Raw genomic sequence first — 19,371 nt, forward strand, 5'->3', positions numbered from 1 at the left:
TCTTGTAAAAGACACTTCGATAATATATTTTCCCGTAAGGTTCCTGTTGCACGATATCCGCATATTTGTAAATAAAGTAATATATCTCTGCTGGTAAATAAATTATCAAAAAATACCCAGTGGCTTGCGGGTTCAGAAATGCAATCTAACACATTAAGTTCTGCCCTTGAATCTAAGGTCAAATCTTCGCAATCTTTTTGCCAGTCTAAAAGTCAAAATCATAACAGTAGGGACATTGTTTCAATCAATGATGTACATGGTATTTCACAATCCTTTCATCAATAGATAATTCTTTTTTGAAAACTCCATATTGAGGAGAAGTCTTACTTTGAATCATCTGTCATCTATACATTACATTCAATTTTGCATACATTTTTTATAATATATATACCAAGATCTTCTTCCTCACTCCAATATTGCAGCAGAGAGGGTACTTGATAATATCCAGAGAATAAAAGAATATCAATGAATGCTTTGAAGTCATTCCAAGAAAATATAAAACTAGGAGTATTTTTACTATCTGCATATCTAATTGTTTCTTTCACAATGTGTTATAATAAATCATTTTTGAAAAATTATTCTGAAATTGCAATAGTAGTTTATTTACCAAATTTTCATGATTTACATTATATATTGATCCTTCAGGTGGAAGTTTTGTGTAAACTGGTAAAACTTAAATTACTCTTCTATAAGATAACGTCTTTTCGATTTACCTTTTTTCGACACTGTTCTTCAGAATATTTGGTGGTGCGGGTTCATTATCAATAAATAGACTCATCGATTTCGGATGATTGTATATTTTTTTAATGATTTGCCGTTTATTCTCCGTTTACTTTGGCTATTCCTAACAAATCATCATCCGCTTTATCTTCAAGACTCAGGTTCTGGCGGTAGCACTATTATATCAATCAAATATGATTAAATATAAAACTTTTAATGCAAATCGCAATAACAAATGTAAATTTAAAGAATACAGGATTTTTACACAGATAAATTCAACTGAATACTGAAATGATGCACATTTTGATAACGCTACGTACCAGAGTCCTATTTATAGGATAGTAAATCAAAACTAATAACGACGATTCAACAATAGATATTTCAAATATTTATTCACGAATATGGCTTAGAATAAATATTACTTAACAAAAACAATTCATAGAAAGATAAAAAAGTGCCGATATGAAATTTTTATTTTTAAATAATGTGTAAATATAAATGCTAAAAGTCAGCAAATGTGTCCAATGTTTATAATGTTTTTATAGAAAGGATATTCGAAATATAATACAACAAAAATTATAATTCGGTTTACTTCAGCCTAAAATATATATGGAAATTTTTTCAGTGTATTATAAATAGGACGCTCGCATAGGTGTTAAAACTTAAAAAAAATATATTCAATTTCTTACCTGCCACGAGAAAAGTTTAAATATGTATGCATTTGTCACAATTGCAAAAATTATAATAAATAATATCAACAACGCTGAGAATCCTTTCATAATTTTTACTAAAAAGTGGGAAACCTTTTTTAAGTATCTTTGTATTAAATACCCAATTGCCAAAGGTACGACTAATGCTACAACATAAGTCATTATCTCTACATAAGGTACTTTCAACTGTGCGTTGTCGAAAATGACTCTGCCTGCAAGAAGAAATAGTAGTTATTTTAACTTTCCAAATTAGTTATCAGAGATATCATTACTTTAATGAAATTAAAATAAATAAATAAATAAAATAGTTATCATCCTATAGGGTTTCGGACAGAAAAATCCAGGGAAGGAGAGGTGTAGGAAGAAGAATCTCATGGCTGCACAACTTGCGGGATTGGTTTAGATGCTGATATATCTAAATTTTTAATGCAGGATTTAAATGTAAAAAAAACTAATACAAGCAAAATAAAAAAACTGACTCGTTTAATATAAAGAAAATATTTATCAAATATGTTGTTGAGAATAAATGACAAATTATAAACTAAATTATTTATTTGATATTTCAAGAAAATGTCGAAGAGTTTATATTAGTGATGTAACGAATATTCGCATATTTTTGCATATTCAATGTTTTGCGATATAAATATGTATAAGAAAAAAATAATTTGAAGATTAGATTAATAAAATAAAAATCCATTCACTTCTCAGTTTTTTTTATTAAGAAAACTCACTTTATTTTACAAGCTTAGAAAACTATAAAATTAGAAAACAAAAAATAAATGATGCAGTGTAAATAAACAAAAACAAATTATTCTCTGAAACTTTTATTTTAATTTTAGACAATCATCTTGAAAAAGTCTAAGAATTATTAAACTACAAATTAAAAATAGTCTATGTGGTTTTATGTAAAGAGTTTAAACAGTTCGATTTCAGTTAATTATAAGTTCAGATAAATTTATTAATTCAGCAATTTTCGGAATAAGATACATATTATAATGTACAGTACACTGTAATGTAATACAGTACATGATTTGTATAATAATTTTATTATTCTGAAAATTGCTGAATTACTAAATTTATCTGAACTTATCTAACTACACACCTCACGCAAATGAGACTGTCGGTAGTGCCGAAGACAATTAAAATTTCCAAATTAAAAAAAAAACTGAATATTCGTATTCGCGAATGTCGGTGGCATATATTCGTATTCGCGAATGTTCAAAAACTGACATTCATTACATCACTAGTTTATATCATAGAGAACATAATATGAATTTTAAGAAAGAAAAAATCATGGAACAATCCAAGTATAAAGAATAATGGTAATAAAAGTTCTAAGAAATCGGAAAGTAATATAACCTAAATAAAAATATAAAATAGTGATAGAGGTAGTGGATTTTAAAAATTGAATGTATGGATATGCAATCAAATACTTCTCCGTGTGGAGTTGTGTGTCGGTCTTAGGACCGGCGAGTAGGTGTGAAATGAAATACCACCCGCGAAACAAATCAGACTAAAGTATGGCAACCCTAACAGAAGCGTACCTGTGTCTCCAGGTTTGGGGTAAGGTAGAAGCCAACAACCTGCTCCTATAAAAAGGCATATGTTACGGAATCTCAGGAACTATTAGCTGGACGTAACTTACGACGACGACAAACGAAAAAGGGAATTGAGATTAGGAACATGTAATACCCGAACACTGTACCGAGCTGGAGCACTCACATCTTTACTAGACATAGCGAACACGTGCAAAGTAGACGTTTTAACATTGCAGGAATTGCGATTGACCTTAACTGGCGTTCTTGACAAGAGAACCTATTCTATACATTATATCTGAACTGAAAGTCAACACATAGATGGAGTGGGATTTATTACAAATTAAAGAACAAAATAGCTTATTATTGCCTTTAAAGCCTACAGTCAAAAGATGCGCCATTTCCGCTTAAAAGGCATAGCCTACACAACGTCAGTAGCGATAATGGATTACGACTGATATACTTAGCAGCAGCAGTAAACATGACAGTCACTAGCACCAATTTTTAACACAAGAATATACACAAGGTAACCAGGACCTATCCTGATGGAAAAATAACGAGTCGGATTGATCACATCTTCATAGATTCAAGATATGGAACAGACGTAATGAACTGCAGAAGCTATAGAGGCGCAAACATATACTAAGATAATTGCCTAGTGATCTCAACATTCACGGCTGTAATGAAATGCAGAAGCTACAGAGGCACAAACATAGACTCAGATTATTGCCTAGTGATCTCAACATTGAGGGCTAGAATTTCAAACGTCAGCAAATAAAATAAAATGCATGAAAATAAATGGAATGTGCAAAAGCTGAGAGATGCAACAATTGCTGAACGGTACTCGGAAAACATCACCAACAGGCTAAGAAATCAAAATGTAAATGAGGAAGGCCTGAAAGATATAAAACCAGACTAAAGGAAGATATTGAAGCAGCTATGAAAGATGAAATGGGAACAGAAACCTATGCCAGTAAAAATCATTAGTTTGACGATAATTATAATTAAATGAAAAGAAGATATCCGCCCTACACAAAAAAGAAGATATCCTAGAATGTTCTAACCACAGAGGAATTACACTTCTAGACGCAGCATATAAAATATTCTCTACAATACCACGCTGGTGTCAGAGGTGGTAAAACGACAATTCATCAGATTGTAAACCTGATACAAATTTGTGAGAAAAGACTTGAGTATGGTATACAAACTCATCACATATTTATTAATTATAACGCAGCCTACGACTGTCTAAATATAAGAGAAATATTCAGAGCAATGAAAGAGCTAGTGGCACCAAATCAGTTGGCAAAGTTAACAAAACTAGCTCTTGAAAAAGTTAAATGGAGAGACCTTCTCTCCTATATACTGTTCAATCTGGCTCTGGAGAAAATAATATGTATGTCAGAAAACACAATCACCGGTTCAGTATATAAAAAATCAGTTCAAATCCTTGCCTATGCTGATATCAATATTGTTGGGAGAACGGAAAACGCTGTACGAGAGGCGAAGTAGCACTAAAAGAATCGGCTACAAAAATGGGTTTAATCATAAACACCAACAAAACGAAATACATAAAGCTAAACACGCAACACAAATCCTACGGCCACTTGTTATAGAAAACGACGTCATGGAAGCAGTTAAAGAATTTGTATATCTGGGAGCGCTCGCCAACACTGAAATAACACTACCAGAGAATTTGCACGGACAACAAGTGCTATTTCGGGCTAAATCGCCTTATTAAATCCTCAATTATACCCAACAGACCTAATTCGACTAGCTAGGTGTGCGGACGTATTCGAGTGCTGGTATTTTTACTTTTTGTTGAGATAAGTATATTGCCTGTTATATCATAATCATAATTATATTTTAATTTATATACTATTTCAAATATTAATTCTCGTTAATTTTTCAAACTTTTGTTTTGATTTGTCTAATTATTATGTTATAAGTATTAACTGGTAGCATTTCAAATAATTTAAATTTATAAGCTGTGAGATATAAACTCATGGTTTAATTAGTTAAACCATGGGGGAAAATATGGGTGGGTAGCCGCCTGATTTAAATGAATGTGTCAAAAATAATGAAAGGGCAAATAAAGATACTTATAATATTAATAATCTGGAAAATTATTATCGACCAAGAGATAAAAGTCCTTATTTTGTATTTGCAGAGCACCAAGAAAAAAATCTTGAAAAGCTTTTCCCAATTAAAATCAGTCACTACCTACTCCCTAATGAAGCAATAAGTAAATCAAATAAACCGCGTGAATGTTATATTTAAATCTTTGGGAATCGGCTAATTCCCTAGTTAATAATTGTCATTACACAAAATAATTTACTTGCATATATACCTAAACTTTACACCCACAAAAAATATATCATAAGAATGGCTCATACTTTTTTTACCGAGGAGTACCAACTTTTATTTCCAATAAAAAATAGTAAGTATATAAAGGATGAAAAGACATATATGAGATTGCGATGGAAATCCCTGTTTAGTTAATAGATAGACGATTGTAGTACAATTTCTGGGCAATGAAATTCCACAAAACATACAAATTAATATTTGTAACTTTCAAGTAGAGCCATATAACCAGTTGTCCAATGCTTCAAGTGTTTGCGTTATGGTCATTCGGCCCGATAATGCAAATCTAAAGGTAGCAGATGCAAAAAATGCACAGATCTGGATCATCTGGAAGATGAATGTCAATCAGAAAATGTTTGCATATACTCTAAAAACAATGAACACACTTCAATCTTCCGTAAATTCCCCTTTTCATAAAACAAAAACAAATAAAACAGATTATGGCTAAATATTTCCTTTAAAGAATATAAAAACGTGTATATAAATCCTTCTTATGCGAAAATTGTTACACATAACAAGTTCTCAACATTAAATAATAGTAATAACTTTCCACCATTACCTGATATCAAGCAAATATCTCCTGATCTTTCTTCGGCAGTCTTAAAGAAACCCACTATCAAAACAGACATGCCTACTTCCAAAAAACGAAAACCTTCTATACTATCTCCCACTATAGAAACTTCCTAATCCTTCTATCTAATTAGCCTTCTTCGGTCCATCTTTGGACATAGGCCTCCCCAATCCTTTTCCATTCTTCTCTGTCTGTCGCTATACTCATCCACCGAGAATCCACGTGGTTCTTGATGTCATCTGCCCCTCTCATTTGGGGCCTTCCTCTGCTTCGTTTTCCTAATCCTTATAGTGACGAATATATGAACTATAAAGAAAACTCCTTACTTATACCATCTACATTCATTAAACAACTCAAAAAAAAAATCTGTCTAGCTCAGTTACTTTTGCAGAGTCAGATATAAGGGAATTTGTTAATATGTTTGATACTGCTAATACCACAGATGGAATGGATTTTAGTATTAGGATCTGAATCCGTATATTATTAACCTTCGCGATTCCTAACCATACAATTAAAAAAAACTATCTATTTTGCAGTTTTAATTTTGTTAAGAGTACACATATTGACATTATTGTTTTATCAAAATTATGGCTTAAATTTAACGAAAACTTTTTTCGAGAGTTCAATTTAGTTAATTTCAAGATTTTAGTAAAGTTCAAGAGTTAATAGTTATGGCGGCGTAGGCATTTTTACAGCGCAAGGGATACATTTAAAAAGGTTAATATCATTCAATCGTTAGAAGTTTGCGCAATTACTTTATCTACTTGTCGATAGTGTCTATTTACCGACCACCCGACGTGGTTGTCAATTTTAACGATTGCTATTGGATATAATTATTTGAACACTTGCTTGCCCATACTTTTTGTGTGGAGACTTAAACGCGCACCATGATAGGTGAGGATCTATACCTGATTATCGACATGGTAAAATTTTAGCTGATGCCATAGATCATCAAGACCTCTTTGTATTAAACAATGGTACTCCCTGTTAAATATTGGGACACTTAGTTTTATCAAAAGCATGGCAACACCGAATCAATTCACGGAGTAATCAACCGATGACAGTGAAACAGACATTTCTGATGACAGCGACGATTATTAAGAATTCGCCATTCATACAATATACTTGTACCTTATTTAAATTGTAATATACATTCAACAAAATAAAGTCTTATAGTTACATAATATCTAAATTAATAGGCCTTGGGTGGCAACAAAAACATCACTCCCACTAGAATTAACTCTAGTGGAAATGATTCAACGGTGGACATAGCATTAATTTCCCATTTTTTAGTTGATAAATGAACTTGGACGATCTCAGCTGACACAATGGAACCAGATCACTACCCAATAGCTATCGATATTAAAATTAACCCTTCATCTTTTTCAATAAATCCCCTACTAAATGAAATGACACATGCGCAGACTGGGAACTATTTCAAATGCTCTTGGAAAAAGATGTTACTCAGTAACTTACTGAAAATAAAAATTATGCCTCAACATTTTTCGAGATGATTTCCACTGCAAAGACTCGGCCTTGCCTGTTAAAAAATCTTTTACTCCCATTTCCCCTAGACGAATTTGTTGGGATCAGGAATATAGTCAGATGGAGAAAAACGGAAAACGGTCTTAAAAAATTATAGAATTCAGTCCAATCACAATATTTACTTAGTTTATCAAAACGTAGCTGCCCAAGCTAAACGTTTATTTAAAAACAAACAACGTTGCAGCTGGATTAACTTTGTAAATAAACTTAACAAAAATACACCACTAACGAAAATTTGGAAGTTCGTCAAAGCTGTAAATAACAAAAATTTTCATTGTCCCAAAAAACCTCTTTCAAAAAAAATTAATAGAGGTAATGCTAAACAAAATAGGTCCTCCCTCTACTTCTAATTTCGAAAGAACTAGATTTAGCGATTAAATACAAGCAAGTTAACCTAAATATTTTAGTAAAAAAAAAAAAAGAAAAAAATGGAATTAGGGGTCCGTAGTGAGCCTTATTTTATTTATTATTTACTCTACAAATCTGCATACGTGAGTAGGTGACAAATTTATTATAATACAATACGCAGATGATTTATGTTTTTACTTTAGCCATGATTCATATGAGAAATGTTTATATAACTTAAAAGAATGTACGTATTTACTAATAGGTCGGTTTAATGACATGGGATTTAGTGTTTCTCAGGATAAGACTGTGTTAGTATGTTTTAATATTCACCGAATTAGAACTGCTATAGCTGCTTGTCTAGAGGAGTTCACGATTCCATAAGTCGACGAATATAAGTACCTACGTATTGTCTTAGATAAGAAATTACTTTGGACTAACCACATCAAATATATTAAAAAAGATGTGAAAAAGACATAAATCTGCTACCGTTTATTCAGAAAGAACCCAAGGTTCGCTTAGGTTCTTTCTGCGGTAAATTTTACTCGCGACGGTTAGCGGTCTTGTTGACATCACCTGTTTTGTGACTCACTGGTTTGTTTAAAGGTTACCTAACACTAAGCGGTTAGTTTTCGTGAGTTTTCGGTGAAATTAGGTGTTATTTTGTTGTTTATTATTACATTATATACCTAGTTCTTAAGCCATGTCGGATAGTGATAGTACATATTATGATGAACCTAATCCCAAGCGTAGGCGTTGAGTTGTGAACGAAGAAAAATACAAACGGAACATTAGTCGGAATGCTAGACTCAAAGGACTACAGTACATCTCATACAAAGAAAAATAAGTTCTCAGCAAAGCTCCGCTGAATGATATAAACTTAAAGTGCAACATGAAATTTTACTCTTTAGAAAATAAAAATACCCAAGATACGTACCTCCAAGCTTTAGTGGAGGTTATACCTGTGAAACTCAGACGCAAAAACCACAGGTCTAACGTAAATAATGATCAAGCTCAAGAAAAGCCTGATGTGCCTACTGAGGACTTGCCAAACAAAAAATCCCATTCATACAAATATAACTTAAAAGTAAATCGTGTTCTTACTCAAGTTTGTAGAGGTGTTTTCTTAAAAATGTTTGGTATTTCTGACAATAGAATCAAAAGATTAAATAAATGTTCTCATCTTTACAAAAGCCTTGCTTTATGTTAAGCCCTGTAGATATGAGGGGAAAATATAGAAGCGGAAACGCTCTTCCAGGTAACGTTTGTGTGAGAATACAACAGCACATTGAGAAATTTGATGTCAAGGAAACCCATTTTGGAGGAAAACCTAAAAAGCATCTTGACATTAGGCTTGATGTCGCAAAAATGCATGCAATGTTTATTTTAGATAATCCGGATCTAAAAAATAAAAATAAAAAAAATAAAGTATAGTTTCTATAACAAATACTTTAAAGAGAACTTTACTTACTGTTTTGGACGACCAAAAGTTGATGTGTGTTCAACTTGCGAAAGACTGTCGGCCAAACTGAAAGACAAGTGTTTAAGCGACAACGCTAAAAGTAATGTGACTGCTGAGAAAATGATACACTCACGGCGAGCAAAAAAGTTTTACAAAGCTATGGATGAGGCAAGGAAAAACAAAGATAATAACACGATCGCACTAGCCTTCGACTACATGCAAAACTTACCCTTGCCGTACATACTTGTACAGGAGGTTTTTTATATGAGGCAGCTCTGGGCAAATGTGTTTTCGTTACACGATTTGAAAACTAATTCTTCCAAGCTGTGTGTCTATCATGAGGGCGAAGCAAACAAAGACCCAGACGAAGTATGTTCAATGCTGCTGAACTACTTCAAAGACATTCCAATTAATGTGAAGCATTTCGTACTGTTTCGTGATGGGCCATCAGGTCAAAATAAGAATCATACAGTTGTGCGTTTTTTACTAAACCTCTGTGACTCAGGTCGGTTTGAAACAATAACTCACAACTACCCTGTACGTGGTCACTCATTTTCCCCGTGTGACAGAGATTTTGGAAGCATAAAGCGTCTCTTGAGAAAGGTGGACAGGATTTATACTCCTGATGAATATACAGAGCTCAAAAAGCTAGTAAGTCTAGCCGATTTACTGTATATTACCTAACATCAGACGATGTTCTCAGTTTCAAAAAGTGGTAGCCCAAATCATATAAGAAAATGCCAAATTCGGATGAAACATCAAGCAGAAAAGTATCCAAAGAAAGTAAGGAGCCATTCAAAGTGTCCAAGTACAAGCCGTTTGGCTTGATCGTTTGCGGAAGGTATATTTAGGTTTTTATTTTACCAAGGTTATTTTAAATATTGATGCTTTACTTTTAGATAAACATTTTTATAGGCTATAACAAATAAAATTTATCGGGTTTTGAACAGTGAGATGTTTGATTTTCGGTCCCAATTTACAAAAAAAAAGATAGGCGATATAAAAGTTGATGGAATACACTGTTGGATATGAAGACTTCTTTGGCACTATTAAATCACGACCAACAACTGAAAAGGAGTTGGACAAGGAGTTGCCAAAAGCTGAATAAGTGAGCAAGGTCAGATCTTTGTATATAGACATACTGTAGCGAGTAGTCTACTTGTATTTTTCAATTTAAACATAGTAACATATACTTAAGTGTGTCTGTTACTTACCTTTGACACCAAAATAGAAAAAAATTAATGGTTTGACTTCATTTTAAAAATAAATTTTAACACACACATGCACCCACACTCACACACACACACAAACACACACACACACACACACACACACACACACACACACACACACACACACACACACACACGCCCACACACAAACACACACTCACACGCACACACACACACACACACTCACACACACACACACACACCAGAATTTAAATTGTGATTTAATTTGCCTATAATATAATTATATTATATTATATAATATAATTATATTATATTATATAATTATATTATATTATATAATATAATTTAATTTAACTTGTGATTTCATATTTTTACCTAGTGTGAAAATCCATAATGGCATGAAAGCAAAAGCTGCTATGGTACTAGCAGCTGTCATTGTGATTGATAAACTTATGTTTCCTTCAAGAAGTACGGCCCAAACATTTGACGCACCTCCAGCTGGTGACACACCCGTGAAAAAGAGACCCAACTGCATTTCGGGGGTATTTGGAAACAATATTACTCCTAAGGTATAACTCAGCTAAAAATACATGAAACATAATATTAATTGATATAATAAGTAAGTGATATAAAGATTTCTTTTTAGGAGGAGGAAAAAGACAGTTAGGGTTTGATTTCACGTACAGTGCGTCTGTGTATCCGCTTATACGTATTTCGCCCTAATAGGGCTCTTCAGAGACGTTTATTCACAGTCGCTCTGAACGTGAAAATAAATCTTTTCTGTCTTAGGAAGCAACTCTAACATGGCTTCGTATAGACACAAATAGCGACATCTGATATTAAAATCCGTAAACTAATTTTCGAAACCAAATTCAGATTTTTGCTTTAATCTGTGCCTTCTAAGAATTGCAAGGCAAAACAGACGTTGATAAAGATGTTATTAGAGACATGGGGAAGTTAGGAGATATATTGTGGAATGCAATTTTTAGATTCCCCATGTCTCTAATAACATATTTATTAACGTCTGTTTTGCCTTGCAATTCTTATAAGGCACAGATTAAAGCAAAAATCTGAATTTGGTTTCGAAAATTAGTTTGTAACGGGATTTAATCAAGCATCAGATCCAAGTAATCTTTTTTAATAACGTGACACACATTTGCGAAAATATATTATTTGTTTACGACATTGAAAATATCGTTGTAAGGAGGACACACTCTGACCTAGTGAAATTTGCAATGTAGTCGAAAGATTATTAAATAATGTGTATCAATTAACAAATAACAAACGTATTATAATAACAAACTTACGTGTGTTAAATAGCTGGAAATCACGGGATTATTAGCTTTATTATTATTGTTAAGAATGAAGAATCAAGAGAACGGTCTAAGTTAGTATTGTCAACGTCAACTGAGTACTATCTAGTATTGTACTTAGATAACTAATAAACCAAATCATGAGTATCTAGTGTGTTTTAAATAAATGTACCATACGATACCATAAGCGAAGCATTATTTATTACAAGTTTACGGATTTTAATATCAGATGTCGCTATTTGCGTCTATACGAAGCCATGTTAGAGTTGCTTCCTAAGACAGAAAAGATTTATTTTCACGTTCAGAGCGACTGTGAATAGCCGTCTCTGAGGAGCCCTATTAGGGCGAAATACGTATAAGCGGATACACAGACGCACTGTACGTGAAATCGAATCTTAACTGTCTTTTTCCTTTTATTCCGATATACTATGTGCTTGTGTTTGTGTGTGTGAATCAGCATCTCAAGGTGTTTTCTACAGTGATACATGTTTGTTATAATTATGATAAATTATTCTTTGTCTATTCTTGACCCAAGTAGTGTGTATTCTTTCCTCTCGTCTTTAAGTTTTTAGATTGCGATTTCATTCCATTACATCACAGTGATAACTATACGTTAACGCTGATATAGACTTGAAATAAAGTAAACAATCAATAAAGATCAATTGCCGCCTTACCAGAACATTTAAGGAAAAAACAATGAATTTTGGTATTATTTTAAAAATGATACAATTTCGTATTGTACAGCTTGTCAAATTTAAGGTGATACTTGACAAATTTGTCCACTTACGTAGAAAATTAAGTGAGAACGCATTCGGAGGAAAAGAGATACATAATGCGCTCGGTCTCTTCGCCTCGTTGGTACACTCCGTACTACAAGTTTACAGAGAGTGACCTTATTTATTAATGGAACTTCTATGATATGTCTATATTGTATGTTATTTTGACTTTTCAATTTTTCCTTCGGAAATTTTTCTCAAAATACAAAATAGTTTGTTTTTGTTGCTTGGTAAAAAAATTCTTCTAATAATTATATTTTATTTGACTCATTAATATTGACCATTCAGTCATGTTGAAGCGGAAGTTTTTTCGAACACTTCTATAAATGTCTCGTTCTGTAATTTTATAAGAGGAATATTGGCAGAGATGAAAGCTTTACATTTGCGTTACAGTAAACTGTAAAAGAATAAAAGAACAGTAGTTCTAAATTTTAGTAAGTCATAAATATTTTAATCTGTTGTTTATTTCTTTACAATAGAATAATACCAGCCCCGTTGGGATGGCTGTCAACATCCGGTATTTAGGTACTAAACTGTATAACTTTATTAACTTTCCCGAATATTTTATTTTCGTAAGGAGATTTTGTAGAAATATATCGTATAAAATATATCTCAAATAGTGACTGAGTTGTCAATATAAATAAGTCAGATAAAATAAAATTATTAACAGAATTTTTTTACCAAGTAACAAAAACAAAATTTGTTTAATTTATTGGTATTTCGTATTTTGAGTTAACGATTTCCAAAGTGGAACTCGAAACTTCAAAATAAACTTATTTTAAACTAAAATTGTGGCTTATTCCCAATTAAAATAGTAAATTACATTATTATGCCACAAGAAAATAGCCTAAGAATAATTTTTATTTTAAATAAAAACACACACACACACACACAAGCGTACAACCGAGCTCCTACAGAGATATGTGTGTTAACCATTCCTTCATTTCGTCTTTTCTACACCCCATAGTGGGACATTTTTGCACTTGGACATTGTGGTATGATGCATTGTCTATAACCAATACACTACGGGCTGGTATATTAGGAATAAGTTTTTCATGAATCTATTTTTTATAATTATTATAGTTCATTTCGCTATGATAATCTCCAGACTTCGTACCAGATTTAAATGTCAAACACGCGTTTTTTATGAACCCCATTTGGCCGCCGGCGTGAACAATAATTACCCTTTGAACACTGGCTTGTGCAAACCTTCGGTGGTATTGTCTCCCCAGTATCTGTCATGGGTATGACAGGAATGAATATAAGTTTCATCCAAGTAAATTATGGGCCGATTTTCTTCCCTATATTGTTTAATATTTCTGAGAAACTTCCTCCGGAGCACTTGTATATCGGGTTTTTCCATTAGGATTTTCCTGTTATTCTTCGCTTTCTTCCATCGAAATCCCATATCTCTAATCACTTTTCTCAAAGTTTCATGCAACCCTGTATAAATATTGTCTTCATTAATTTTTTTTGTTATATGTCGCAATGTAGGAATTCGTTTTTCCGTGACATAATAATTTATTATTATACGCCGAAGTAAACCTTTGTCAAAATCGCCCAAGTTGGATTTTGGAGCAGATCTCATTCTTTTGTTGGGCGTCGAAAATGATGTAGAAGCACCTTCTTCTGTATTTTTCATTTCACGAGAGATCCGTTTTATAGTGGCTATACTTACTCCCGTTGCTAAGAAAGCACGCTCTTGATCTTTTTCAAAATCTTTAACAAGCGGATTTTGCATCGCATTCTCTCTGCATAAAAATAATTACATTTGCTATTACCTCCCTCGTTTGTCCAGACAAGACTGCCTTCTAATTTTGAATGAAAATCCATGTTTATAACTTAAAATACTTAACAATAATTATTTAAAAAGTCAAATCTATTGTAATACGATATTTCTTTAACACACAGTAACTTTAAACATAATTAAAATAAAAAAAACTTTGTCGCAGACTATACAAGTACCTTACACTTCGAAGGGCCAAGAAATAATAAGGACGAATTGTGTTGTGGTCGAATGTGCATCGTGGGTGGAGCCCACGAATCATTAATCAATAATTTCAAATCGGCCAAGTATCACGTTAAATTTGACAAGCAATACAAAGCATTATTTCGATTTTGGTTTGCTCAGAATTATGAATGAAAGTAATAATGAACTGATTCATCCAGTATACAATACTGTGTACAGTATTATGTACACACTAAAAAAATGCCGTCTTTAATTTTATTTAGTAACTCCCTCATTCAATAAACTTACCAAAGGCATTACGACAAAATGGCCAAATAGTCCTATTGCTGGCCCAATTGGTTTCTTCAGAATTGTCTTAAGTTCTTTCCAGTCTAAAGCACAACCAAAATTAATATACAAAACACTGATTAATGTAGCCACAGAACCGGTAAACATTTTATCAATAAACCGCTTTTTTCTGACAACTATAACATCCATACTGCTGTTTGGCGTTTTAGTTCCTTGTATTTTGTTTCTACAGTAAACTACAGTTTTACCTATAACATATAGAACAGATATATAGTAATACTAGTGTTTCTACAGAAATATCAGTATGATTAAAAATATATGATATTTATAATTATAACCTAAAAGGATATCACTTTGCATTTATTATGATGTATTAGAATTTATTTCGGGTCAGCTAGTATAACTAATTTACGTAAACTTGATAGAATCCAATTTAAAGCTTTAACAATTGTGTTAGGGTTGATAAAAGCACTCCAAATGAAGCCACACTGGTTCTAGCCTCGGAAAACCCATTCTCATTACGCAGAGAAAAAGCAAATACTTGCTAAACCAACATTATCGGTGCACCTATAACGCTAAAATAATTAATCAGTTAAATACAGCTGATTTAACAAATACATTCATCTTAAAAAAGAATTCTCCACCACTTGCAAAAGCATTTGTAATTTGCAAATGAACTTAAGTTAATAAATTCTCCTTATAATCCTATTTGGGAATCATTTGGCATACCACACCTGACAAGTGTTCTATCTACAAACATTATTATTCCTAAATACCAAACTGAATTTTGTCATAATACTCTCAAGCAGATCTTAAATAACTATTTAGATTGTGAACTGATGAACGGATGAATCTCTGAGCGTGAAAACTGTGCTCCCTGTACAATTCTGAATGAATGAATACTAATATCTGTATGTAATTACGTGCCTAAAGGTTGTAAACCAAGGCTAAAATATAAAAAAAAAGAATGTATTTCATGTTGTATTGTTGACCGAATTCTGCCAACAACACAACATGGTAGCGACAAATACATGGCTTAAATTACATCCCAGCAGATTATAAACTTGAACACCACAAGAACATAATGAAAACAGAGTAAACCGTTACCAAATAGATTATATGTTGGTTAACAAAAGGTATCACAACGCTATCATCAGTGTAAAAACATATCCTAGAACTGACATCAATTCTGATCATAATCCTGTTCCGATCATAATAAAGAAACAAAAACCTCAAGACAAACCAGACATACCTCAAGACAAACCGACAGTACACAAAGAATTAAACAAAAATTTAGGAAATACTGACCACCATAGAATTACCGGGTCCGGTTATATTAACGTCCCGTGGAATAATATTAAAGAGAAAATTAACAATGTAATAAGTAAACATGTAAAAGTAACCCCCAGAAATAAAAATCAGAAATGGATAACAGATTTAATAAGATAGATAATAATAAGAAGAATGGATAAAAGATTTTACAATTAATGGACGAACGAAGAGAATCTAAAGGAAAATATGACAAGGACGAAGAATACAAAAGACTAAATAAAATAATTCGAAAAAAAAAAACCGAGGCAAAAGAGAAATGACTGGAAACAAAATGCGTCGAAATCGAAGAACTGCAACAAATGAACGATTTTTTAATTTACATAGAAAGATAAAAAGAGTTCTCATCAACAAACAGAAGAACAACCGAATAGACCATGCTGAATACGGATGGCAAACTGCTTGAATCGACCGAAGATAAACTGTAAGAATAGGAAAATTATATCAAAATTCTTTTTGACTGCATACAAGAACAACCAAGATGATTGAACAAGAACGAAGGACCACAGACTCTGAAAACCGAAATTATAAATGCAATTAATCTACTCAAAACAAATAAGAGGCCAGGTCCAGATGGAATATACCTAGAAACGTTAAAACTAATCAGCGACGAAAATATCGAAATACTTGTCATGGGAAAAATACCCCAAGACTGGTTAGAATCAATAGTCATCCCACTACCGAAAAATACAAACCCACAACACTGCAACGAGTTCCATCTGATAAGCCTTATGAGTCGTGCAGTAAAAGTCCTATTAAAATTCGTATATAATCTATAAAAAATGCGAAATAATCATCAGAGACCTTCAGATAAGATTCAGAGCCGGCATGGGGACAAGAAACGCCCTGTTCAGCTTACCAATTCTGGCCCAAAAAATACTACGACCAACAGAAAGATATATATTTATATGCTTCATAGACTTCGAAAAAGAATTTGATAGAGTAAGATACGACTTACTATTAGAACGTTTGCAAGAAGTCGGTTTAGATGGGAGAGAAATCAAACTACTAAAAAACTTATACTAGAACTAAAACGCCAGAGTTAGGATCGAAGTTCAAGTCCGCAGACATAGAAATTAGAAGAAGAGTTAGACACGGATGTGTTTCGCCACCCCTGCTATTTAATCTTTATTCTGAGTTTCTACTTGAAGAGGCACTGGAGGATTCCAAGAATGAAGTCAGTGTGAATGGCGTAAATATCAACAGCATCAGATACGCAGACGATATGGTGTTAATTGCGGATTCCGACTTGGGTCTACAACGACTCATCCATAGGACCAACTCAGTCTGTGAGCAATTTGGTATGTAAATAATCATTAAGAAAACCAAAGTGATGTAAATCCGAAAAACCAAAATGTACCTCAACCTTGCAAAATAAGAGGGCACATTTTAGAACGGGTCAACAAATTTAAGTACTTGAGATATTAGATCGATAGTAGCCTAAATCCTGATCTAGAAATAAGATCAAGAACAGAACAAAAAATCAAAAGACTGCTATGTGATTCTCGAATAAAACTCAAAATTCGACTAAGAACGTTTATCAAAATGCTACATCTGGTAGCAACTCTTCCCTATATAGTTGACACGTGGACCCATCAGAAATAAATTGAAAGCCTTTGAAATGTGGATCTACCGAAGAATCCTCAAGATTACATGGACATCGCATACCTAAAACGAAGAAATGCTGCATATAACAGGCAAGGAGAGAGAACTTTTCAACACAGAAAAATATCATATCTAAAAATCGAGAAAAGGAGAGGTCTAGGAAGGAAAAGACTATCGTGGCAAATAAACATCAGATAATCGACAGGGCTAAATTTTGAACCGCTTAAGACAGAGAAAAGTTTGCAATTGTAGTAGCCAACCTTCATTGAGGAGAGCGCATTTTAAGAAGAAAAAGAATTAGAATGTATAAACTATTCCCTTTAGCACATTTTATAAACGTTTGAATTTGAATTACTATGTTCAATAGTTTCTTTTGAGATTAACTCGATTCCATACTGGAGTTTAAATTGAAAGCGCTTTTCGCCAAGTTTTCCAAACTACTTGTCAGTATAACCATAAGACCCAACATGATTGTCATAATATTGCTTTGTTATTCCCCATATACAGTGCGCATGTAAAGTATGGAAACAAAGATATCTGTGACAACCCGTATGATAACAAGATGTTGGTTATGTATATTAGATGAACCGGCGATTTAAAATTTTATATTTGCGACGTTGCCAAATGTACAGTTTCTGAGATATACGGATAATACGGGTCAATTTAAATTTTAAAATTTTTTGGCCGGCTCTACATTAAGTCACAGTTATTATTAATTTATTGTTTATTGTGTTATTACCAAAATGAGGAAAAGAATATTTCTTCAAGAACGATTGTATTTCGCTTTTTAACATTTCACCTAAGCCAACGTACTTCGGTATTTAAAACCACGTCGCCATATTCAGTTTTTAATTCTAGAATTTCTTTAAATTCACGGTGACTTAACGCGCGCGACTATAAAATTGATTAGTATAATTATTGGTAGTGTGACATGTGACACTTTTCTCAATCTTTTCACATACAAATTTTCCTGGTGAATTATGCAATGGTTATCAAATATTTCCCTTCCTGTGACCTTCTTAATGTCTTGAAATAGCGTTTCTCCTACCTCAATGCTTGGCATTGTTCGTCCTCCATCTGTCGATATAGAATAATCTTTTTTAATAAAATTGAAAAATTTTCCAACGTAGACTTCACTTCATAGTACAGGTCTTTGCCGTTTGCAGTCCCTTGCATTGGAATCAGTGAACACAATTCTTCGGCAATATTGAATTTGGTGTCAATACCACGTAAAAATATAGCTAGTTGTGTTTATCGGTAATATCTCAACTCTCATCAAATTCCAAAGAACAATATTAGAATTTTGCAATGCGTTCACGAAGCGTTGTTGCTATGTTCTCGCAAAAGTGTTCAATTCTCCTTGCAATGGTGAATCTTAACAGACTAATGTTTGGAATAATATTTATTTTATCAGGAAGTGCCATTTCAACAACAGCAGTTATACATTCTTCTATGATCTCTCCATCCGCAAAGGGTTTCATTTTTTGAAGCAAAGCTTCTATACTGGCGCTGTATTACTTTTTTTCTCTACAGTACAATGCTGAGGCGAGCGTCACGGAACTAGCACCACGAAATGGCATCATGACGGGTATCGTCATAGAATAGCGGTTCTTGATATCGATTCACTACTCTCGATCAACTCGTTT

General features: G+C 32.9%; 1 protein-coding gene across 2 annotated transcripts in view; it reads right to left on the minus strand.

Moving 5' to 3' along the window:
- LOC140434718 (hepatic sodium/bile acid cotransporter-like) overlaps positions 1–19,371 on the minus strand; it is a 197,187-nt gene that overhangs the window by 13,201 nt on the left and 164,615 nt on the right. For both annotated transcript variants that reach the window (XM_072523184.1, XM_072523185.1), the window contains exons 4-6: positions 14,792–15,039; positions 10,821–11,025; positions 1,410–1,642 (exon numbers count right to left, since the gene is read on the minus strand). In XM_072523184.1, coding sequence (XP_072379285.1) covers positions 1,410–1,642; positions 10,821–11,025; positions 14,792–15,039 — 686 coding nt within the window. The remainder of the gene's footprint in view (positions 1–1,409; positions 1,643–10,820; positions 11,026–14,791; positions 15,040–19,371) is intronic.

The sequence above is a fragment of the Diabrotica undecimpunctata genome, chromosome 2 (assembly GCF_040954645.1).
Source record: "Diabrotica undecimpunctata isolate CICGRU chromosome 2, icDiaUnde3, whole genome shotgun sequence".
NCBI classification, from domain to species: domain Eukaryota; kingdom Metazoa; phylum Arthropoda; class Insecta; order Coleoptera; family Chrysomelidae; genus Diabrotica; species Diabrotica undecimpunctata.